General features: G+C 38.1%; 1 protein-coding gene across 1 annotated transcript in view; it reads right to left on the reverse strand.

The window, feature by feature from the left end:
- Window positions 1-24,445, reverse strand: part of dnah5 (dynein, axonemal, heavy chain 5) — a 111,915-nt gene that overhangs the window by 62,983 nt on the left and 24,487 nt on the right. Inside the window, exons 17-46 of the mRNA XM_041989067.1 lie at window positions 24,153-24,233; window positions 20,959-21,049; window positions 20,535-20,680; window positions 20,064-20,247; window positions 19,656-19,910; window positions 19,081-19,277; window positions 18,847-18,940; window positions 18,251-18,393; window positions 18,004-18,080; window positions 17,796-17,920; window positions 17,367-17,602; window positions 16,872-17,090; window positions 16,663-16,725; window positions 16,155-16,393; window positions 14,971-15,118; window positions 14,760-14,852; window positions 11,523-11,722; window positions 11,230-11,383; window positions 9,627-9,790; window positions 9,275-9,431; window positions 8,938-9,150; window positions 8,627-8,851; window positions 7,605-7,777; window positions 6,088-6,158; window positions 4,698-4,805; window positions 4,299-4,486; window positions 3,154-3,348; window positions 1,149-1,283; window positions 829-936; window positions 150-303 (exon numbers count right to left, since the gene is read on the reverse strand). Of these exons, the coding sequence (XP_041845001.1) occupies window positions 150-303; window positions 829-936; window positions 1,149-1,283; window positions 3,154-3,348; window positions 4,299-4,486; window positions 4,698-4,805; window positions 6,088-6,158; window positions 7,605-7,777; window positions 8,627-8,851; window positions 8,938-9,150; window positions 9,275-9,431; window positions 9,627-9,790; window positions 11,230-11,383; window positions 11,523-11,722; window positions 14,760-14,852; window positions 14,971-15,118; window positions 16,155-16,393; window positions 16,663-16,725; window positions 16,872-17,090; window positions 17,367-17,602; window positions 17,796-17,920; window positions 18,004-18,080; window positions 18,251-18,393; window positions 18,847-18,940; window positions 19,081-19,277; window positions 19,656-19,910; window positions 20,064-20,247; window positions 20,535-20,680; window positions 20,959-21,049; window positions 24,153-24,233 (4,636 nt within the window). The remainder of the gene's footprint in view (window positions 1-149; window positions 304-828; window positions 937-1,148; window positions 1,284-3,153; window positions 3,349-4,298; window positions 4,487-4,697; window positions 4,806-6,087; window positions 6,159-7,604; window positions 7,778-8,626; window positions 8,852-8,937; window positions 9,151-9,274; window positions 9,432-9,626; window positions 9,791-11,229; window positions 11,384-11,522; window positions 11,723-14,759; window positions 14,853-14,970; window positions 15,119-16,154; window positions 16,394-16,662; window positions 16,726-16,871; window positions 17,091-17,366; window positions 17,603-17,795; window positions 17,921-18,003; window positions 18,081-18,250; window positions 18,394-18,846; window positions 18,941-19,080; window positions 19,278-19,655; window positions 19,911-20,063; window positions 20,248-20,534; window positions 20,681-20,958; window positions 21,050-24,152; window positions 24,234-24,445) is intronic.

Consider the following 24,445-nt stretch of genomic DNA (forward strand, 5'->3'; position numbering starts at 1 on the left):
CTACCATTATGGACAGTAAAAAAACAACCATGATAACTTTGTGAAAAGTCACCTTAAATTTACTTGGATATCTTTTGCAAATGCAAACATACAAGCTCCAAAAACAGTCACGCTTCTTACAATTTTGTGTCTTCAATACAAAATCCTACCTGTCATTGCTCTCATCAGTGTGTGTATACAAGTTGTCTTTCCGGCCCCACTGGGCCCCAGGGCCATCATGCCATGTCGGACCCTCTGAGTTTCAAACAGCTGGATGACCTTTAGTTTCCAGGGAGGGTGGATGATCAGACCTGCATCCTCAACCTAATGTAAAAAAGTGTAAATATGTGTTGTTTCAAGTGTATTTTTTATAACTTCTACGCTTATATGTATACCAAGTTTAATGTCATGTTCTGAACAACACCATAAAGGCCTCCTATCAAACTGCAATTGTGTATATGGAAGTGCCCATTCATGGAAGAGAGAAGCTAAATAGTCTGAAAGAGACGCATAAAAAAGAGGAAAGTCATAGACATTACTTTTTATAGAATGCCTTACTTACTGCTTACTATTTCCTCTGCATTGTTTTTCACAGATAGTGAGATTAGGTCCTTGACAAGCAACAAATGGCACCATTTGTATCCCTTTGGGTACTATATCTTGAGGCACTTTAAGAACAACATGAAAAATACAGCAGTCTCACAAACCATTAGGACTCTGCCGGATTTACTCAGTCTCTTAATTTCTCTCTCACCCTTTGTTTACTTTTTTCACTGTCTTGGATCACTATCTCTTATTCTATTGCTCCATCCTGAAAAAAGGATGAACTCACATCTTCCTCCCTCCCACCTGTTTGTCGATAGAAGCCTCTAGATCAGGGTATCCTGCTTTATCCAGTTGGATGCCTGGGAAAAGGTCCTCAATCAAACTCAGGAAAAGTGGCTCATCCTCATCGATCTTGGAAACACACACACAATAGGCACATACAGTTGCAAAAATACATACAGCAAAGAAATCCTTGTGATTATTATTGTTATATTTAAACATTTAGATTTTAGATTTTATTTAATCATATTAGTTACAGTAAACATATCTAATGAAACATATCTTTAATGAATAAAATGATAAAATAAATATTTTATTGAATGTTTACTGTAGTGTAAACAGACCAGTTTGGAAAGGTTCATGTCTCTTAGAACCCTCATGACGATGGTGGACTCTGTGTCACTGGGGTTGGCTCGTTTAGCTGCTCCCAGAGTTCGGAGAACTGACAAAATATTCCTCAGGCCAAAGTCATAGTGAACCTGGATAATTAAATACAGCATTTTAGATCAAGTTTGCTAACAGACTTGTAAAATGTGATATGTAAAAGGGGCTTCCAAATTTTGATTTAGCTCCACAGCAGATTTAAATATAATGTAGTTAAACCAGCCAGTGTGTTTTCAATGTGACCAACACTGTTCTGTTATGATGTTCTATCATCACATTAGAGACTCAAGAATGTGGAAAAAAAGAAGCATTGTGTTGCAAGGCATACATGGATCAAATTAGCAGGTGTGCTTGAAAATCATTTCAGTGTTTTCAAATTAATAACTTCAACCTATTTGTGGAGTTAAGATATACACTGCTCAAAAAATAAATAAATAAATAAATAAAGGGAACACTTAAACAACACAATGTAACTCGAACTCAGTCACACTTCTGTGAAATTAAACTGTCCACTTAGGAAGCAACACTGATTGACAATCAATTTCACATGCTGTTGTGCAAATGGAATAAACAACAGGTGGAAATTATAGGCAATTAGCAAGACAGGTGGTGACCACAGACCACTTCTCAGTTCCTGCTTTCTGGCAGATGTTTTGGTCACTTTTGAATGCTGGCATTGCTTTCACTCTAGTGGTAGCATGAGTCTACAACCCACACAAGTGGCTCAGGTAGTGCAGCTCATCCAGAAAGAAGGTTTGCTGTGTCTGTCAGCGTAGTGTCCAGAGCATGGAGGAGCTACCATGAGACAGGCCAGTACATCAGGAGACGTGGAGGAGGCCGTAGTAGGGCAACAACCCAGCAGAAGGACCGCTACCTCCGCCTTTGTGCAAGGAGGAACAGGAAGAGCACTGCCAGAGCCCTGCAATATGGCCTCCAGCAGGCCACAAATGTGCATGTGTCTGCTCAAACGGTCAGAAACAGACTGCATGAGGGTGGTACGAGGGGCCCGATGTCCACAGGTGGGGGTTGTGCTTACAGCCCAACACCGTGCAGGACATTTGGCATTTGCCAGAGAACACCAAGATTGGCAACTTCGCCACTGGCGCTCTTTGCTCTTCACATATGAAAGCAGGTTCACACTGAGCACATGTGACAAACATGGTAGAATCTGGAGACGCTGTGGAGAACATTCTGCTGCCTACAACATCCTCCAGCATGACCAGTTTAGCAGTTGCTCAGTAATGGTGTGGGTTGGCATTTCTTTCGGGGGCCGCACAGCCCTCCATGTGCTCGCCAGAGGTAGCCTGACTGCCATTAGGTACCGAGATGGGATCCTCAGACCCCTTGTGAGACTATATGCTAGTGTGGTTGGCCCTGGGTTCCTCCTAATGCAAGACAATGCTAGACCTCATGTGGCTGGAGTGTGTCAGCAGTTCCTGCAAGACGCAGGCATTGATGCTATGGACTGGCCTGCCCGTTCCCCAGACCTGAATCCAATTGAGCACATCTGGGATATCATGACTCGCTCCATCAACCAATGCCACGTTGCACCACAGACTGTCCACAGACTGTCCAAGAGTCTGTGGTGCAACGTCGCATTGGATGCTTTAGTTCAGGTCTGAGAGGAGATCATCCGCCACCTCATCAGGAGCATGCCCAGGCGTTGTAGGGAGGTCATACAGGCAAGTGGAGGCCACACACACTACTCGGCCTCATTTTGACTTGTTTTAAGGACATTACATCAAAGTTGGATCAGCCTGTAGTGTGTTTTTCCACTTTAATTTTGAGTGTGACTGACTTTGTGTGATTTGGTTGTCATCACATTCAGGTATGTAAAGAACAAAGTGTTTAATAAGAATATTTCATTCATTCAGATCTAGGATGTGTTATTTTAGTGTTCCCCTTATTTTTTGAGCAGTGTATTATGGTCCTCAGATTCCTTTTTTTTTTTTTTTTTTTTTTTACCTGTTTGGAGAGTTGCTCCTCACACAGTTTGTAAAGGGTGAAAAACTTTCGAGCCAACTCCATGTTGTCTATGAACCCACAACTGGCCAGCTTTACCCTGATAATGATCTGACGGTCAGGGACCATCATGGCTACAGAGCGGAAATTAATCTTCAGGTTTTCAGGAAGCTCCTGGCGGCCTGCATAACCTGGGTTCTAATTATACAAGAAAAAACATAAGAGTTGAAGATTCAGGGATATAGAAACATGCTTTTTATAACTGTGAGTTAATGTTTTAGAGCAGGGGTGCCCAAATCCAGTCCTCGAGATCTACCATCCTGCAACTTTTAGATGCAACCCTTCTCCAACACACCTGAATCAAATGACTGGCTCGCTACCAGGCCTCTGCAGAGCTGAATGACATGCAGATAACCTCTGATTCAAGCGTGTTGGAGAAGGGTTTCATCTAAAAGTTGCAGGATGGTAGATCTCGAGGACCGAACTTGGGCACCCCTGTTTTAGAGCAAATGTCATTAAATCAGACATTTTGACATCATTCTTAAAATAATAATACAAATAAATGTGCTGCTGAGGTTTACCTTATTTCAGATGATTAAACTAAAACAAAGTACTGGACACAGTTCAAGCTGTGTTTTCCACAGAGCCTAAATTTGACTACTGTGTCTATACAGACGTGAATACATAATCACAGAGGAAATATAAAGAAAATGATATAGAAGTGGTTTGTAGAGTAATGGCATTATCTATCTCACGTCAGTCAGGATCACACCTTTTTAAAAACACATTTCAAACCATCTGCAATTATACCAGCAGTTTACAGTGGTTTATGTTTGGATGATATGGCTCTTTTATAAGAACTCCCTGTACTTCCATAAACAGATGTGAGTTGCCTGAGTCAGGGTGAGCAGCAGCCAGCTTTAGTGACAAATGTGGCATTGATTAAGCCAGACCCAAAAAAGAAGGCGCTGGGGTGGAAGTGGGTTGTAAAGTGATCACAATCAGCAAAAGGTAAACAGGTTAAAAAAGCTTAAAACAAAACATTCTGTATGAGATTAACCAGTTTAATATGTCGAAGCATTTAGGTACACTTGATGTCGACAAAAACTGTGCTGGTGTTTCTGAGATAACAGCATCATGTCACTGACCATCGTAAGGAAGATACCAAACTCTGGATTCATTTCAACATTGTCTCCATCAGTGAAGACAAAGTTTTTGCGACGTTCCTTCTTGCAAGTAAGAACGATGGCAATCTGCTGGGCTGCCACTGACAGTACTGGGAGGTCAATGCGATTGAATTCATCAAAACAGCCCCAGGAGCCAGACTGAGCCAAACCTGGAAATTACAAAGAACTTAATAGTGATTCTACTGCAAACTTGACATTACATTTTTTAATATAAATATACTGTCCCAACTTGATATGTCTATGATTAGTTTGTGAAAAATAAGAAAGAAAAATAAACTCCACCCATATTTAGTTTAATTATATATTTTTACCAAAATCAATAAATTAATAATAAATATTATTTAGCTTTGTGAGTTTTACCTTTGAATATTCTTCCCAATCCTCTGAAGTCCATCTGGTCAGAACAGTTGAACACCACAACATATTTTCCCAGACAGCGACCCATGTCTTTTGTGGTCTCAGTCTTTCCTAATAACAGAAGACAGATTTCTCATATCCTAAAATAAAAATCAATTATTTTTATGATGCAAGAAAATTCTCCAGAGTATCCATTAAATCTAACTCTTAAACAATGTGGTTCTAATCGCAGATGGATGTTGCCCTTTGTTCTTTTGTAATTCTTCACTTTTATAACCTCAGCATATGTAAAACCACCTTATAATAATTGTTTAACCCTTGAGTCTAATAAGATTAACTGCTGCCACACTGATGGCATGCTGTATATGCAAGTGTTATACCACTTAAAAAAATGTACACCACCATAGATACATGTAGAACTCTGGAAAAGAGACCACTACTATTTATTATTAAATGGGCATCTCTGAGTATTACTATTAAAAATAAAACTCCTACACAAGCATATTTCATTTTGCTTTATATGGACAGCAAAGCTACAGTATGGTAGAGGGCAAAAACATCTTTGAACTGAATGGGATGATGTGAAACCCATCACTCAAGAACCAGAGGATGACATAAAGTGACCGTCAAACACTGCAAACTGAGACTGGGTTGAAGTTCACAGTAAGATTGGAAACAGGATCCTACAGGCAGGACTGTTTTCTCACCTTAATCAATGAGAAAAAAGACCTCAGAGTGAGGCTTAAAAAAGGAACTGGACAGTAGAAAAGTGGAGTAAGGTCATCTTCTCGGAGTCCAGTGTTCAGCTTAGCACATCTAGTTGTTTTATGGTTAGATGGAAACCTGGAGAGGCTTACAAGCCAGTGTCTCGCACTGACTGTTATATATATAGAGGAGGATCAGTGATGATCAGGGAGGGCTTCAGCAAGGCTGGAATTAGGCAGATGTGTCTTTGTGAAGGATGCATTAATAAAGCCTGATTCAAAGTTTTTCTAGAAAAAAACATTTACTTCCTTATGCTAAGACTGTGCTTCCTAAATCAGAGGATTACAGCAGGACAATCCTCCAGGCCACACAACCAGGGAAATCAAGATCTGGGTGGATGATCACCACATCAAGAGCCTGTCATGGCCAGCTCAAACTCCAGATATGAACCCTGTTGATAACCTCTGGAATAGCATCAAAAGGAGGACAGATGGCCACAAACCATCAAGCAAAGCTGAGCAGTTCGATTTTTTTGCAGAAACAGTGGTAGAAAGTTAAAACAGCAATTTGAGCAGTGGTCTCTAATATTTCTGTATACATCCCTTCTGATGCAATGTAACTAAATAGATCAATTAGTTAAATAAATACAAAATGTAAAAAATATTTATTCATTTATTTTTTGTCTTACCTGTTCCTGCAGGACCAGCAGGAGCTCCACCCATACTCATGCCAAGTGCCTGGGCTAAGGTGATGTAGCATCTGAGCACAAAAATTATACATACTTTATATTACTAGACAACAGTCAGCTCATGAAATTGGAAATTTTGCATGTTCACAAAGCAAATTTTCCCAAATCCAGTTTTTCTGTTTTTAAATTAGGTTCATCATTGAACAAAACTACTGCAACATGATTCTCTGCTTGGAGAGTGAATGCCAGGAACAGCTAGAAAATGTGTCCCTGAAGCAAACAAGGATTCGGTTATTTGCTCAAAGATACTTCAGCAAAGAGGATGACTGAAAAGAGGACCTAACCCTGGGCTCTAGCTCAACACATAATCACAGTAAAACTGTGCTTGTGACATGTTGTCTTGTCGAAAACACACACAACAAATTAGACCACTCTGATTAAAAATAATCTCCAGAGGAGTTTTTGTTTTTTCTATATCCTTCAGCTTCCACGAATTGTAGTACCAATAATACTTTTATGTATTTTTAAACCAGATGGAGTGGCAGAGAAGATGAAGGACGGAGAAGATGAAAGAAAGGACAGAGAAAAAACACTCCAAAGCACAGACTCACAGAGAAGAAGGAAACAGACAGTAGTACAGACAAAAATATATGGCAGTGGAAACATTAGGGCTGCTTTAGCGCCTTTGGCTATAAGACCAACATGCCACTTCTTTAGAGAGCTGCTGTCAGATGTTTGCTAGCAATTTCCTCTCTGTTGCTGTCCCTTCACATTTCCCTCTCATTGTCTCTTCTCATATTTCTTTCTCTGTCTCTTCATATCTCTCTCTGCGGGAGTTAGTCTGGCTCTGGCTGTTGGCGTATTTCTCCCTCCTTCCTTCCCTCTGTCTAATTCCCTTCCCCTCTTCCTGTCAGTCAAATCATCCCTCAGTGACAGAGGTGATGATCACTGTGCAAGAGTAGCTGCTCCTCCCCACTAATTTCATCTCCTCCAAATCCCAGGGCAACTCTAGTTCTGCTCCTCAAATCCAGTCATTAGTCCAACAATAAAACTAAACTATTTAATATAAACTGAAGCAACTGTGAACATTTACCCAGTATAGATGTTGACCAATCTTACAGCAGAATACTTCTGTACAGTACTATTATAATCTGTTGCCTATTTTTTTTTTCTATGAAAGTTTTTCCTTTACTACAACAAAGTTTAAAACAATACATTTCTGCCATAGGCATGAGCTGTCACATATACTTTATTAAGGCATTATATAGAACTGCTGACATAGCAATAAAGATAATGGCAAATTTTCAACGCTTGGTAGTATTGCTCTTGTTAATCTTCACATAATTGATGAAGGTTTCTTTGTTTTTTCCTTCCGTATTACAAAAATTTGTGTGTGTTGATTTACTCATTTAAAATACTGATTGATTACTGCAACAAAACTCCACCATTTCAACTGTGGTTTATATAAAAAAATAGTTTCTTATGATTTGTGTCCACCTTCATGGATGGCCTTTTACCTGTCAGTCAAAGGTGTAATGACAAGTCTTTCTGTGCAGCCCAAGAATTCATTCTGGTAGACAAAGCCCACATCTGTGATGTTGATGATCATCCTGTCTGAGTCCTCATTGAAGTAGAAACGGCACTGCTTCAGCCACTCAAAGTCATTAGGGCTTTTGACATGCAACCGGCACTGGAAGGAGAAACAGGGAAAGGACAGGAGAGACGAGGAGGTACAAAGAGACAGGGAGGAAGAAAAAAATAGTGGCGATAAGGGGGAAAGAGAGGACATTGCAAGCAAAGGATAAGAAGCACCATTCAGAGGATGATGTGAGGTGAGAGATAAAAGTAGGAAAATAGAGGAAAGGAGAGGTGAAAGGGCAGGATGCATGAGGAGGTATGAGGTGACAGGAAGGTTACAACAAAGAAAAAAAAAGAGGTAAGGGGAAGATAAAAGAAAAAAGGTGAGAGCCCCACAAGGGGAAAAAAGAGAGGACATGAGATAAAGAGGAGGGGTAGAAATATATCAAGTCAAGGAGATAGAGGGAGAGAAGGCAACAGAATAAGGAGTGTGATGAGAACAGATTAAATAAAACCAGGTAAAATGTGTAAGGAGAGAAATGACAATATAATAGGAGAGGGGCAAGAATTAAGAAATATGAGATGTTTGGGAAAATTAAACAAGGGCAATGAGAAGATAGAAGGACAATAAATTAAGAGAAGTATGAGGTGAATTAAACACAAGTAATGAAAAACATTGATGTGTTGTAAAGTCATTTCATCTTCAACACTAGCAGCATTTCTTTCTCTGGGATAAAACAATAATTGACTTACGTTAAAAATCCTTTAATAACATTAAAGTCTACTCTTTGCAGTAAACATAAAATGACTATCTGATATTACACCATTAAAGACCTGATTATCAGACAGTTTTATAAAGTGCAGCTATTCTGAACAGACTAAACTTGGCAGAAGCTGTAAATAGTTTGTGTGTGTCATTTTGTGTACTTTGGTACATTGTGGAAGTAAATAATATACACACCAAATCATCAAATATGTCCCTCTGGTGGACATGTATGGTAATGAGGGTCTCATACTTGGTCCGCTCCACAGCCTCTAGATCTCTTGTGGTCATGTCAATCAGTGTGTTAAGCAGATCTAGGAAGAGCTGATTGGTTTTAGGCATGATGCGGCGATCATACCGAGCATTCGTAAGAGCCTCCTCGGAGTCTCTTGTCCATATCATCTGAATACCAAGCAAGCCCACCTGGATTTAGGATAAGAATATTATACTGTTTAAGGAAAACTCCACTAATTTGAAACTGTTCTGTCAATACAACTTTAATAACTTACTTGAGCAGGGAAGGAGTTTAGGAAGTCAATGAGCTGGAAGCCAGAGTCCTGGATAGTCAAAGCAGCCTGTCGGATCACCAAGTGCAAAGACCGCTGGGATTCTTTCAGCAGAGCATTCAGCCACACCTCCACATTCCCTTCTGCTGTGACAGGACGCTCCAGTTCCACGGTCTCCCCCTCTCGTGAAGTCACAGCCAAGATACGATCATACACCTACGACAGGTGATACATTGATTCGTTTGGATAACTTTTGACTGTTCTTTTAAATTTCAGGGTCAAAATACTGACCTACCAGAAGGTGTGTAACACAACTAAAATGAATAAATAAATAAACAACCTTGTCATGGAATCGGACACATTTGATGTTGTCAAAGACGTTGAGAAGGTGGGCCTGGATGGTGTGAGAGTCAGAGGCCTGGCCAAGGATCTCCAGCAAGGCAGGGTCAGACACAAAGAAGAAACGTGGGAACAAGAGACGCTTCTTTTCCAAATAGCTGTTTGACCACATGATTTAGAAAATAAGTAGCTGGTTAGTGACTGATAGACAACACAAACAAATGACGTGGTTGGCAGTACTTTATATATATTAAAAAAATTATAAATAATCAAGCACTTTTATTTCAAACATTTGGAATAGTCACACCAGAAACTGTGTTATGAGGTGAACAATGTGAGCCTTTTATACTCACCCTGTAAGTGACTTCTGGCAGATCTCCAGCTGTTCAAGTAGGTGAGGAAGCAGCTGTCCCATGGTCTCATCTCCCACACACGACTGCACAACATTGGGCATTTCATGGGCACGCATCATGATCTTCACCCAGGATTTATCAATGTTTGAGAAACGCTTTGCTTCCTACAGAGAGATTGAGCCTGTCGTTCACTTCATTAAATGAGTACTTTCATAGAATGAATGAATGAAATGAATGAATGAAAAATACTTTATTAATCCCAAAGGGAAATTCAATATTGTAGTAGTAGTAATTTTTTAGTAAAACAATCACATTAATTAATTAAGGGCTTTGTTCTTCAGCCTGATAGCTGCTGGAAGGAAGGATCTTCTGTATCTCTCTGTCTTGCATCGGACTTGAACAAGCCTCCCACTGAACACACTCTGTTGTTTCGTCACGGCGTTGTGTAGAGGGTGTGAAGGATCTTCCATTATCTTCGTCAGCTTGTACAGAATTCTTTTTTTGATGATCAACTCCAGCGGCTCCAGAGTTACTCCAAGCACAGAACCGGCTTTCTTGATCAGTTTGTTAATTCTTTTCAAGTCTCTGGTTCTGATGCCGCTGCCCCAGCAGATTGCTGCAAAGCTGATTGCACTTTCAACAACAGACCTGTAGAACATTTGCAACATTTTGGTGCAGACGTTAAAAGATCTCAGCTTCCTTAAGAAGTAGAGTCTGCTCTGACCTTTCTTGTAAATGTACTCAGTGTTGCTTTTCCACTCAAGTCTGTTGTCCAGCTGAACTCCAAGGTACTTGTATTCCTCCACCACCTCCACCTCCTCTCCCATGATGGAAACACTTCTATGTGTGTTCTTGTTCCTCCTGAAGTCAACAATCATCTCCTTTGTTTTCTTGGTATTCAAGATGAGATGATTGTCACCGCACCATTTCACAAACTGACCGACCAGTTCTCTGTACTCTGCTTCTTGTCCATCACTGATACACCCAACAACTGCTGAGTCATCAGAGTATTTCTGCAGATGACAGAACTCAGAGTTGTACTGGAAGTCTGAGGTGTACAGCGTGAATAGAAATGGTGAAAGTACAGTCCCTTGTGGTGTTCCAGTGCAGCTGACCACCATCTCAGACACACAACCTTTCAGTCTCACAAACTGTGGTCTGTTTGTGAGGTAGTCGTAAATCCAGGTGGTTGTGGAGGGATCCACCTGGAATTTCTGCAGCTTCTCACACAGCAGAGCAGGCTGAATCGTATTAAAAGCACTTGAGAAATCAAAGAACATGACCCTCAAAGTGCTGCCTGACTGGTCCAGATGAGAGTGGGCTCTCTGAAGCAGGTATATGATGGCATCTTCAACCCCAAGCCCATTACGGTATGCAAACTGTAATGGGTCCTGAAAGGTGTTCACCTGCTTGCTGAGGTGAGCCAGTAAGAGTCTAAGTAAGTAAGAGAACTTGCCATATGACAGAAATGTGTTTGGTTGTTAGATTTAAATGATTTAGCAGGAATTTGTTTAGCTTCAGAGACCACGAGGTAATGATTACTCACTGAAATTGAACCAGTTTGCAGAATCAAATATAACTAATTGACTGTAGCATAATTTACCTTAGGTAGCTGTTTGGCAATGTCTCCGCCTACAAAAACAGCCTCCAGATAGATCCAAAGATTCTGTACAGTCATCCAGTGTTCAATAATATCAGTGGTGTTGGAAAGGTTCTGAACCCACTTCTGGATCTGGGCTTTGAATGGAGTGTTGTACCTGAGAGAGAAGTAAAATCTGCATGTAAGCTTTAGTGACACAGTGGGGTTGTCTGAAAGGCAATCCAGTGACACTTCCTACACCTGTGGCAACAAAAAATGTGAAATTCTGTTCCCCCCAACAATTCCTCACAACTCACCTGTTACTCATGAGAGACCCCAAAATCATCAGGCTGTCCTCCATGCTGGCAATGATTTCTGATGTGCTGTCTCCTCTCAGCAGCAGCTCTCCGCGGGTCTTAAAATTGGCAAATGTAAAGGTTTTGTTGTCCCACTCGGCGATCACTTGCTTCAGCTTCTGTTCAATATCCCGCTCTTTTACAGCACTGATGCAGATATCCTGTAAAGTAACGCCCGAAAAAATTGTTAAAAGACATTAGCAATACTAAAGTTATTTGCAAATAACTATAAAATACAAAGAAATATAATTGTTTCTAAATTATCTTCACTACTGCCATCAAAGCAAAAATTTTATTAGTATGCATCCACGTGAATTCAGTAACCTGCATTAAACACACAAGAATTCAAAAATAAAGCTCAATTGTGAGAATAGTGAAGCTTTGTTAATCTCAAATTATTCTCATGTATTTCTTCAAAAAGTATTGCTAAATGCATGTAGCTGTGAACAAGTATGTCCACGGCAGTGGCTCTGGCAGTAGAGCGGGTTCGATGACCACTCCCCCAGTCATCTGTCGTTGTGTCCTTGGGCAAGACACTTCACCCTCCTTGCCTCCAGTGTTGGCATCGCTGGTGAATGAATGTGGATTAATGTCAGTCGGTGATGTGTAGCTGTGGCTACACAAGTAGCTTTACCATCACCAGGTATGAGTGAGGAGTGAATGAATAATGGAATAAAGTGCTGTGAGTGCCTTGAAAAAGCGCTATATAAATGTAATCCATTACTATTAAATGAAGAATGTAAAAGTCTGCATTGTTGGCTCTTGGACAGATCTTGGACACTGTTGGTGAGTGGCAATCAAACAATAGCAGTCCAGTTTTTTAACATGGCACATACAACAATTCAGGCAGCCAAGCTACCAGATATACTGTTGAATGCAGATTTTATGATCAGGCTGATTAGTTTTAATGGGTAAATCGGTGCAGAGATCAATGAAAAAATGTTACCAATAATGTTTTTCATAGCAAGCCAGAATGTCAATCATAGCAAAAGAGAAAAGACAAAGATAAGCATCGATCCAGCTTTGGTACTAAAAAAAAAAAAAAAAAAAAAAAAAACTACTAGTAACTGATAAAGACAAGACAACATCCTCGTGGAATAAATCTTTAAGGTAACAGCTGCAAATTTTTTAAACAGCTGGGTCCTTTTAAACTTGTATTGCTTTTTTATTACTTTTTAAAGTTATTTCAGTCTGTCCTTTGAAAGTGATATTCAGTGTGGTAACTTAAAAGTCCACTTAGTTTAGAAAGTGCTACTGAATGGGACAGCAAAAATGGGGGGAAAGAGGATTAACTAAAGCAAAAACTTTCAGCAGCTTTTTAATATAATCCAAGAAATTGACAAACATTTCACTTAAACTGTGGAGACTGAACTTGATCTTGAATAGTACTGAACTGACTTTGCATGTCAACAACTACATTTATTCAAGAAGACTTTACTCCAAAATTGTTTGGACAAGTTAAAAAAATGGTCTCCAAACACTTTTTGTCATTTAGAGGGCAAATAATTTAGAAACTGCAAGCATGACTGCTGCTGCAGCAGCTAATATCTTTCAATATGTGAATTGTGTCCATCCCAGTCTGGCTGTAACTGCTGCAACATTTTAAACATAAAAATATGTTTTTATTCTTAAAAATAAGCATGAAGTCATCATTTTTATAGTGTAGTCTCCTAAAGGGAACCGTGTCTTAATCAAGTGTTGTGAAAGTTGGAAGGATGGACAACCATTCATTTTTATATTACTTGTATAATTTGAAGTGTTAGCTTCAAGCTCAATAATGAGGAAAATTATAAATCCTGGTACATCTATGTTTTATTCGGGATTTGTTTTTATGTCACTGACATTTGTGTGTTATTGGATCTCATGAAAGTGGGTGGCTATATTATAGACAGGTTTGCTGACATTGAAAATAACAATTTAGTTTCACAATGTAATGAAGGTGTGTGGCTTATCAAAAATCTGTCTAATATTTCCAACATAAATGGCAGTCAATTAAAATTTTACACTCCCAATAAGCTTTGTACGTGTCAGTATAATGCAAACCATAGTCCAAAGAACCATACCCTGGTGTCGCTACATTTCTAACCAAAAGACAGACAAAATATTAATGTTACATTACTTGCTAATACAGAACAAATAAACTTAATGTTTAGAGTAAATGAAGAAAACAAACATGAATCCTTTAGAGTCTATTTAAATTATGATAGTGTTGTCAGAGTACAACTTTTTTTGATTTGCTGATTATAACAATGCAAATTATTACATATTATAGTGTTTGTCTGGGTCAGTAAATTTGAACAATGCTGGGGCTGCTTGCATATTTTACAGGCTCCTGTTAAACGGTATGTTATACACACTGTGCATGTTGCACAGGCTTATGAAGATTCTGATAAAAAATATTTAATTACAGATAGCCGCAAAAAATGTGCAACACTTATTTCATAAATCTGGTGAACATTTTATATTTGGGACTACGTTTGCATCTGCAAAAGTGTATGACTAACAATAAAATAATTAGTGGTGGAAGAAAGAGAAATGACAAAGAGTGGCATTAACAATAGTCGTATTTCTTTTAGCAGTCACACTAATGACACACTGGAAAAGTCAAAAGAGGTGAAATGATTGCTTTATTAAAAAGTGCTTTTGTTCAGCATTGTGGTGATAGAGGGGTGCTTTTTGCTCAGCCGCTGGGTAAGTGACAGAGCAGACTGGATCAATTGATTAGCACACCTGCAGGGCATTTCTTAATCAATCACTATTTTCTTTACCTGTTCATCTGCTGAGACCTTGGTGCACCCATGGATGACAGCCAAATCAATTGATGCAGGATATACATCTGTTTTATATTTTCCTAAATTTGTGTCCCATCTAGCTCTCACATGTAGCCTATGGCTCTGTTTGAGTTTTGTATGAAAAGGGCAAGAATACTATGCATTACACCAAGTGTGTGTCTTGTGTGTATATACTGTATATCAGGGCTACTCAATTTGGTCCTATGAGGGCCGCAGTCCTGCAGATTTTCAATGTACCCCTGCTCCAACACACCTTATTGAAATGAAATTGATCCAACATCTTATGAAGTTCTGCACGATGACTCATTAATTTGAGTCAGGTGCGATGGAGCAGGGATACATTGAAAACCTGCAGGACTGCACCCCTTTTAGGATCTAACTGAGTAGCCCTGTTGTACATACTTACCTCAATCTCTTCTTTATTTTTTAGCAAAGGTGCCTCCATAATGTTACGTAACTTGAAAGTCTCAGTTTCCACCTCAAAGGTATGCCCAGTCACCTTGGTACAAAAACAGAAAGGCACATTCAATAGTTTTTTGAGTAAAAAAAAAACAAGGCATGGATGACTCTAAGGGGAACCATGGGTGCATGCTGGTGGTGCCCCGAGTTTCACTGACCTCAGTAATTCGCTTCCAGTGTCGCGTCATCATAGCTTTGTTAGTCATGAGTTCCAACAGGGGGCAGCACTCACTGAATTCATCAATGGTTTTCTTCAGGTCCAGAAAGGCCTGCCACTCCTTCAGAGCACGGGGCAGCTTGCGACATCTTTAGTTCAGAATGTAATGGTCAAGCTACAGTATGCTGCTTAATATCAGCTTGTCAGATACTGATAATAATTTGTAATAATGTCAGGCACATACATCTCTGCTCTTTGCTCTCTACCTAAAAACATATATAGAAAAATTTCCTTTCAGAGAAAACGTGTCAAGACTATCAAACCTCTGATTGAGCCTTGCAGACTTCTTCCTGTTTACCAAGATGTTACTTAGCAACACAAACAAGTTCTAAGGCTGAGAAACCTTTCACACTTATCCATGAAAACCGTGAAACATGCAGCTTGTAAGGTGCCATCTCTTACATAAAACACAATTCCCACAAGTTCATGAAGTATTTTCCTTAAAGCAACACCTTCAAAACTGAGAGACAACATTTCTGCCACAGGGATCAGTTGTCCTGTCTACTTCACCTCAAAATAAAAAACCACATTGTGACTTCTAACTGCTTTTAACCTTCAACTAGTTTCTCATTGTCAGATGAAAAAAATTAAGACATTACCAACATTTTGTTCTAAATAAAACAGTTTTGGTGCTGTTCACTGACCCTTACTCTCTCTTTATGTTCCCTGACACAAATTTTGAATAAACCATTGCAGATAATTAGATGCAAAGAAAAGCACTAATGGGGAAACAAACACTGTTAAGTAATTCCACTGGAAAAAAAATCTGTATAGAGAGGATAAGTGATGTCCCTGTAAACAACGACATACTTATGAAAATCCTCTTACTGACTTGAACTTGTTTTTTGTTTTTTGTTTTTTTTTTGCCCTTACTATACCTGTTGTGATAGACACCCACCTCCATGAGCAACATAACAGCTCGATTTTGTGAAATCCACATTCTCAGTTTAAGCAGTAGAACAAGCTTTTATGTTTCTTTCTGGTTCAGTGGTGGATTACCTTTCCTAGAAGTGTCTGTTTCACTTGCAGTTTAAGCAAAGGTCAGCACAAATGTGGCTAAAACAGTTCAATACTGAGTAGCTGAAGTTACCTTAATGAAATTTTGAGACAAAAAAAAAATCTAACCTTGTTTGAAAATCTAGCAGCTCATTATTGATCTTCTCAATGTGAATGTCAGCCCAGAGGATGTCATAGTAACCATTAACTGTTTCGATGACACTGTTGTAAAGGCCATACAGCTTTTGCAGCAGAGCCAGTTGCTTTCTTATTTCCAACAGCTGAGGATGCTGGGTAACAGGAAGTCCAAACAGCTCCTCTCCACCAGTGTAAGTGATGTACTTCCTGAACAGATTGTCAAATCGATTCTGAAGAAGACAATAACAAAACCAATCCAGTTACTGTATAATAGCACAAATTAACATTACTGGACATAATTTAGGTTACAGTTTTGGTATGAATTTTACACATGTTAAAAAAAAAAAAAAACTAGCACGACTGACATTTGTAATGACTGGAAAAGAATATTTCAGCAAACACCATTCCTCTTTAAACATGATTATAGACCCATCATATAAACACTTTTTCATTTGTGATAATAATCTACGATGTTGTATTCATATAGTGAGTAACCAACCTGGAACATGATTAGTCTGTCACTGGCATCCTGGGGAGCTAGCCCCACCACCATAGGTCCATCCTGAAGCAGAAGGGAGAGGGAGCCCTTGTCATTCATGATCCAAATAAGTCTTAATCCAACCATACTAATTATCTGCTGCAATTTACATAATCAGCAATGGAAATGAGAACAATACTAAATGATTTCGGCCTCTCCTCATCTTTTACCTTCTCATAATCCTGGTAAAAGTGTTGGCAGTCCTCCTGGAAAGTCTCCACATTGCTAACCAGCTCTCCTCGGAAGTTTGGCTGCAAAGCAACAAGTTCATTCTGTACCTCTGTAGTCCGGGACAGAAGCTTTTCCCAGGTATAACGCAGAGTATCCACCTTATCAACCTCTTCTTTGGCCACCGATAGTTCATATTTATGAAGCATGGCATAGGACTCCTACAGCAAAGAAAAAAAAAATCATGTATTAATATCAGCATTGAATTAAGAAACATAAAACATGATTTCACTCTGTGAATTTCTGCTGGAAGGCCTCTAAGCCTCTGACACGGGATTTAATCCAAACACTTTCATAAACATCAGTTAGATAGTCTTGAATACATTCACACAATCAAACATCTGATCTTTGTTCCATCAAGTACATTTTTGTGGAGATATTTGAGAAAGCCAGAAACTACTATCTGGGAACAGAATACTTGCTATGTTGTAGTGTACCTCTATGGGTCCAACTTGGAAATCAATAGATATCTGCTGCTCTCTGATCTCCTTGAGTGCAGCCATAGCAATGCGAATGTCATCCAGGTCTTTGATCTGTCTGTTTAGTTTCTTTCCTGCTTCATCAACAAAAGCAAAGATTTCTTCCATCTCTGAGCGATATTTCCTGTTGCAGAACAGTCCATAGTCCACCATCCAGTTTTTAGTTTCAGCAGTGAGGGACATCTTCAGGGATGCTGAAACATATTACATATATCTCATTTATTATATTACATTTATTATTTATTGTAATTACATATATTTGTAATTTCCCTCTGGGATAATAAAGTATCCTTATTTCATGCTTGTACCAGGAAAAAAAAGGGGAAGATATCAATTTCTGCTTCACTGGAATTTAATTTAATTGCTGTCCAATTAACAACTTCTAACCTGTGAAAAAAGCCAAAGCTCCTACAGTAATATACTCCGGTTCAGAGTTTATTTCCAGCTTGAGATCTCGATAGAAAAGGATCTGGCTCTCAAACTCTGACAGCAAGGGATTCCCTTGGATGAATCTATGACAAGAAGAAAATAAAAAATACTAATGTGATCATTTTTAAGATTCAACATTGAAAATTAGTCATTCAGCTCAACATACCTCTGCATCGTGTCTTCACGGTCTTTTCTCCAGATGTGATGGTAATGACTAAAACGCTCTAAAGCAGTAACCACTTCCTGCACAATAACATAGAACCAAAAATATGAACCGTAACGTATGGGTAGCACTGAAAATCGAATATTTAAAATGATATGAAGACAAAAAATATCTCATTTGGATTCTGGTTTAGTCAGAATCCAAATCTAAATCATACTGGATCAGTTTAGCACATATTATGTCTATTTACCTTTTTGGTGGAGGTGATAGAAGTACTGAGAACAGAAACCAACTTGACAATTTCCTTGTTCTCAGACACACTCTTGAAGTAATTTCTGGCTTGGAATGGGATGGCTTGGATCACAGATGCTGAAATGTCTGAGATGCTGCCATCTGAGAAGTAAAAAGTTTTGAGAACAGAAGTTAACATTAAACATTTAGTTGGTAGAGATGCACATCAACATTAGACACTCCTTTTGAATCCTTGTAGTCCTTTCATTTAAAAAAAAGAAAACATGTTCACAGCAAAGTAAATTAAAACTGCAACGTTTCTGTAGATTAGAACCATATAATCTTTTTGGTAAATGTGCCTAAAAGTGCAGGTCTATTGGCACCAAACTTTTAAATATCATCCTTCTGAAATCTTGGACAAATCATGTCATTTAAGGTGTCTCTGTTTAACAATAGTCAAATATGGTTTTAGTGTGCTGAGCTGTGAAATATGGAGGTCTAATTAAATGGTGAAGTTGTATAAAAAAACAGATTATATGAATAATGCCAAATAAGATAAATTGTTGAGTTGAGCTAGGAAGTTTAAGTTAGACAAGTTCCTGTGTCCTCTTATACCAGCCAAGCTCCTGTGTGTTGTTGCTCCATCTTCTGATTCACTCTCAGAACTGTCTTGTTTCAGAGCTGCCATCCGTCTTTCATTCATTTTTCTCTAGAAAAAGAAAATGAAATGAGAAAAAATGACCTCAGAGGGTTTTTCTGGAAGGTTACCAGACCAAAACTCTTAAGCTGTAATTAAACAATCAAATTTATTAGTTTCAAAGTATTGTTTACTTTATCTGACAAGCACACCTTGGAGATTCTTTCTTTACTCCACTGGCTTACTCCTTTGCTGACACTGACCACGCACTCTACAACCCGGTTTAGAGCCAACTGGACCTCCTCCAGGGCTGGAACCATAGCAATGTTAGGTATGGCAAGGGTCACATTGACTCGGAAGATGGCCTGCTGACTACTGCTTTTTCCACAGCTGGTTGAATCATTCTCACCTACGGCGGGAGAACAGCAAAACTCTGATGCTTTACAATATCATGTGATTTAAAAGATTGACATTTCATGAGCTCAGGAAAGAACAGCCAAAAATAAACTTTACAAAAGAGAATTGATGGTGCTGATACAGAATTTGTGTTCACATGGTTTTGCTATAGTAACAGTAACTAGGAGATTTGGAAATGCACTTCTGTGTTATCAGTCAAGATTTAAAACAAGTTTGTTACAACTGAAACAATATCCTCTGTAAGACAATTACAGTTTTTATTTTATGTGCTTCCAAATATTCACTAGAAGCACTGTGTGGCTGTTATGAAATGTTTTTATTGTTTCTGTGTTTCAGCTTAAAGGTGAGAAAATAGCAATCTAAGACTTACCCAAGAAATGTGAGAGTGAGGATGTATGTATGCGCTTGCGCAGCATCTCTAGGGTGTTGCGTGTCACTCTGAGCAAGGCATCCACATTTCGGTGATTGAAGTAGGAGAGCAGCTCCTGGGCTTCCTCCTCCATCACTTCCATCAGATCTCTTTTCTTCTTCCTTCTCACCAAAGGGGAGGAAGGGCCAACACTAGCAGGAGGGAGCAATGTATTTCTTGAGAAGAGACGACTTTCTGAGTGGCACTCATCTTCACCTAAAAACACAACACATTAACTGGACACATTAAAGGCTTGAGCAACATTTACCCCTGATCTGTCACAGACAGTATATGTGTTTATTAGACAAGGTATATTCCATTTCAAATCATCCTAATCTATTTGTCCTTATAAGCAAAACAAGGACGTACCTTCACTGTCAAGGTGGTCTATGGTCTTGCTCTCAGTGCAGCTTTCTTCCTCAACCTTTTCCTTTTCCTCCTCCTTTTTTTGACTGTGGTCAAACTCCATCAGCATGTTGATCAGTTCATTTGCAGCCTCCTCTACTAGTGCACTCTTAATATTTAGATTCTGGGCTTGTTTTATGCACAGCTCCTACACAAACATGTAAGTATAGAATGACAAGTTATGTAAGATTCACCATTAATGTTTTTATTCCATAAAATATAAGCTAATGTTCAAGAAGAAAACCAATCAGACAAGAATCTTAAAGTGTGGAGAGCATGGGTGTATTTCAAAGACTGTGCATGTTATATGTAAACTTAGCATCTTTCAAACTATGGTAGTGGAAAAATCATGATGGGTACGTGTCCTGTGGTAAAACTATAACTGCACAATGATTGTGCTCTCTTATTTAAAAGAAATATTTTTTATCCATTTACCTTGGTGGTTTGAACAAATTCCTCACAGGTTATTGGTTCATCCTCTGGCAGAACACACAGTGTAGATACACTCATTTCCCGCAGTACGGCATCAATCCGAAACTCCACCAGGTCATTCACTCTGTCCATCAATAGCTCCAGGTCAACTGTAGACACAGAACAAAGAAGACCCAGAGAGGAACACAGTCAGAAAATTGAAGGATTAAAGGGAAAAACATAGGGAAGAAGGCAAGTATTGAGGAAGGAAAGAGAATGCAAAGGTTGAAAAAGTGGAGTGCAAAGAACAACAATGTATGTGAGGGATGCCTGTGAGTGCACAATGAATATATTTATGTAACTTTCACAACATGCTGCTAGTGCTAATTTGCAGGGTGTTTACGTTACAGCATATGAGGCATCAATCTGGGTTTATCTTTTTGCTTACCCAATGCTTTGTCGATGCAGCTGAGATAGTTGTCTATGTTCAGAGATGTCCAGCTGAGGGAGATCAAACCTGGCTGTATAGCTTCATCCACCTGTTAAGCAAATAATATGTGCTATCATGATATCCTCTGTAGTGTAGTGTATTCTTACAAACCAGTCAGAAAAATATTTAACTAGAGCTTTACTATTACCAACATTTACAACATTGTACAACATTTCACAACATAAAGAGATTTTTCTCTGTTTTGATAAAATCTGTCAAATCTAATCTGAAAATTTTCCAAGACATTATTGCTGTCTAAACAAGACAAAAGCAGTGAAAAGTTGGTTTCTTCCTAAAACACTGGAAAAAAAGAGGAGCTTGGAAATAGATAATAGTAATTGCTCATATCTGGAATATCTATACAGTTTTTTAAAGGAGAGGTTTATTAGTTGCACGTTTAACACAAAATGGGACAATTACATTTATTAAACTATTGTTTATAATAAGAGATACAGACAGTCAAATAGATTCCAAAACTTCTGTTAAAAACTGTGAAAACAATGTCTAAAGCACAATAGATGGGTTTTGTGTGAGATATTGTGTCAGTTATTTAATGAAATAACTGACTATTTGAATATTTGATTGTATATAATCAGTTTTAGAGGAGAAAAAGTTCCAGAAATTGGCAGCAGAGTTGAGAGCAGTGTCAATAGTTTGAAAAAGATCTTTAGGACTGTGAACATTTTTAGAAATAACAGAAGTAAAGTACTTGGCTCTTGCTGCTTTTCCAGCCGGCTGATAGTTTGTCAGAGAGTTTTTATGAAACCTTTTTTTGTCGTCATTCAGCTCCCATACTTAGCTGCCTAAGAGTAAAAGTGTCAATGTTCATCCAGCTGAGCTCTGGCTCTGGGTTTTCTTGTTCTCATAGGAGCCACAAAGTACAAGATATCGCCACAGGTTGAATAAAACTCAGCAATTAGTTGGTCAACGTTTGTTTGGAAGGGACGGAGGTTAATATTGCTTCTGAAAAAGGAATTGGTTCTTAAAGTTTATGTTAATTATAGTGCAGTTGCATTAAATGTAGCACTTTTACTTTCACTTTGGGACCATAGCAATAATTGAAATTACCCTGCACTTTTTGAAAGTACTATTTTATTTTATTTATTTGGTTGATCAGTACTTCAAATGACATGAAAAGCTTTCTAATTACTTCAGTAAGAGGTAAAAAAAAATAAAAATAAAAAATTATGTCATGTCAATTTTCCAATCATCCAAACTAAAATGTCTCAATGTCTCGTGTTTAATTTTCTTTTATCTTCTTGTTTATCACTGTAATAATAAATGGCACTAAGTTATTGGGAATAATAAACACCATCATCCTTGATGGTGTACCTTCTAAGCGCCTTGTATGAGGAAAGCAGTTTTCAGCCTTAACAAAGCCTTATTGGTCACCATACTGACCTCACATCAGCAATAATCCATCTTTCATCATAGGCTCAGTGCATAGACAACAGGTTGTGGACATTAAAGTAAAAGATATCTGTTTCAGTGTTGATTGATGATGAAAATGAAGAATTCTAACGTAATTTTGGTAGTTTTGTGTGACTTCTCTCAAGTCACTGGGTATCCCTGTGCTTAAAAATCAGTTATGCCTGCAGCAGCTGCACAGTGACAGAGACATCTATGGCCTGACATTAGTTTAATGTTTTTATTTAAAAGGGACAATGCATATTAATGGACATAAAAATGTAAATATGCTAGAATTAGCCAGTGATTACTTTCCATCAGTAGTCCCTATCAGATCAAGGAAATATAAAAGCAGTTTACAACAAAAATGACCAGGATTTAATAACAAAAATCATCCACACAATCCAACACTTGAGACATAAGACATAAGTAAAAGAATGATCATTGGTGTTTACATGTCTGGTTCCTCATTAGCCAACGTTTGAGTTTTGATTTAAATATACATTCAAGGATGGTGGAGAGAGTCCTTGCAAAATCTTATAAATTGAAGATGCCCGTTTATTTTTTTTTTATTTTCAAAATTTAAAAGATTGTATTTCTGAAGTATTATGCAATGGTGAAAGGAAAATGAGTTTCTATCAAACATTTAAAAGCTTTTTTGTATAAAGATTTTATTAGTTTTAAAGTAGACATGTTTGTCAGTGACCAGTTAGTAAAATAATATTCAATATAAAAAAAATAATAATTGAATGAAGAAACATTTTAACAACAATTTTTTAACATGATTTTTAAAAGGTAATGTGAAGTCCAAGGTAACAAGACATTGAAATTCATCTACAATCTGTAGCTCCTCTCTTTTTAAAGATACATGTGGGTTGAGCAAAAACCCATCCACACCAAGGTCCTGCTGCAAAGCAAGAACAATTTTGAGTTCATCAGTGACTTCAGGTAAGGTGAACTCAATATTATCATGTGTGTTTGAAATAAAAACAAGATTTTGTGAAGGATCTTTTCTATTTTATGTGGAATTTATTACATCAAGCACCCTTTTATTTTGGCCTTTTTTCCCAGTAGAAACATTTATTCAAAAAATTATTTTGACAACCATTGCTTCTATTTAAATGTTTGTTTAGTTTGCACAGAGTCAGCATAGCAATGCTGTTGTTAGCCTGTATGAAAATGTATTTCATCACAATTTTGACTGTAGTCATCAATTCATTAGCTAGTTTTAATGTTAGCTAGCAAGCTACAGTTAAATGTAGTCCAGAATCCAGACAGAAATCTTATCTCTTATCTCTTAGCGCATGTTGTCGCTGGTGCTTTTCTTATTGATTTTAGGTACAGACTTCCAATTAGGGCCCCTATCCATCAGAAAAAGTTTTTTTCATTCCTGTAATATGCTATAAACTCAGCAAAGCCATGAGCGCCACATCAAACTAACATGTTTGCTGTTTTATTTTTTTCTCCCAGTACTGAAACAGATTATAAAGGCTGTAATTAACACCTGTAAAGGCTAATTACATACACCTGTGAAGTTTATATGTTACAAAGCATGTAATGCAGTAAAATATGTAACATGTGCCATTAATTACTACATACATTAACCTAAATACATGAATACATTTGTTGCATAGTCATTTTTAAATTGAGTTTTGAAAGTTTGTTTTAATACATATGTTGTACAGTATGTTACAGTATAATTTAGATTATTACACCACGTCAGTTAAGCTTATACCAGGTCTTACCTTAGCAACATGCGGCATGGCCAGCTGTTCAAAGACGGTCTGAATCTTGGCGCGTACTCTGATGTTTTCGTTCAACATGAGCTGTAAAACAGCACAGATATCAATATATTTTATATATTATCTCAAGCTGATATTGATTTGGTCAGTTAAGACTGTTATCTTTATCAGCCACATGTTCATGATGTGCAGTAGAAATATTACTATTTAACAAAAGGTTAAAGTGAAAGAACTAAAGCTCAAACACCAGCCTTACCGACGTATATAATAAATTCCTACTTTTCCTACATACATGT

The sequence above is a fragment of the Melanotaenia boesemani genome, chromosome 6 (assembly GCF_017639745.1).
Source record: "Melanotaenia boesemani isolate fMelBoe1 chromosome 6, fMelBoe1.pri, whole genome shotgun sequence".
Lineage (NCBI taxonomy): Eukaryota > Metazoa > Chordata > Actinopteri > Atheriniformes > Melanotaeniidae > Melanotaenia > Melanotaenia boesemani.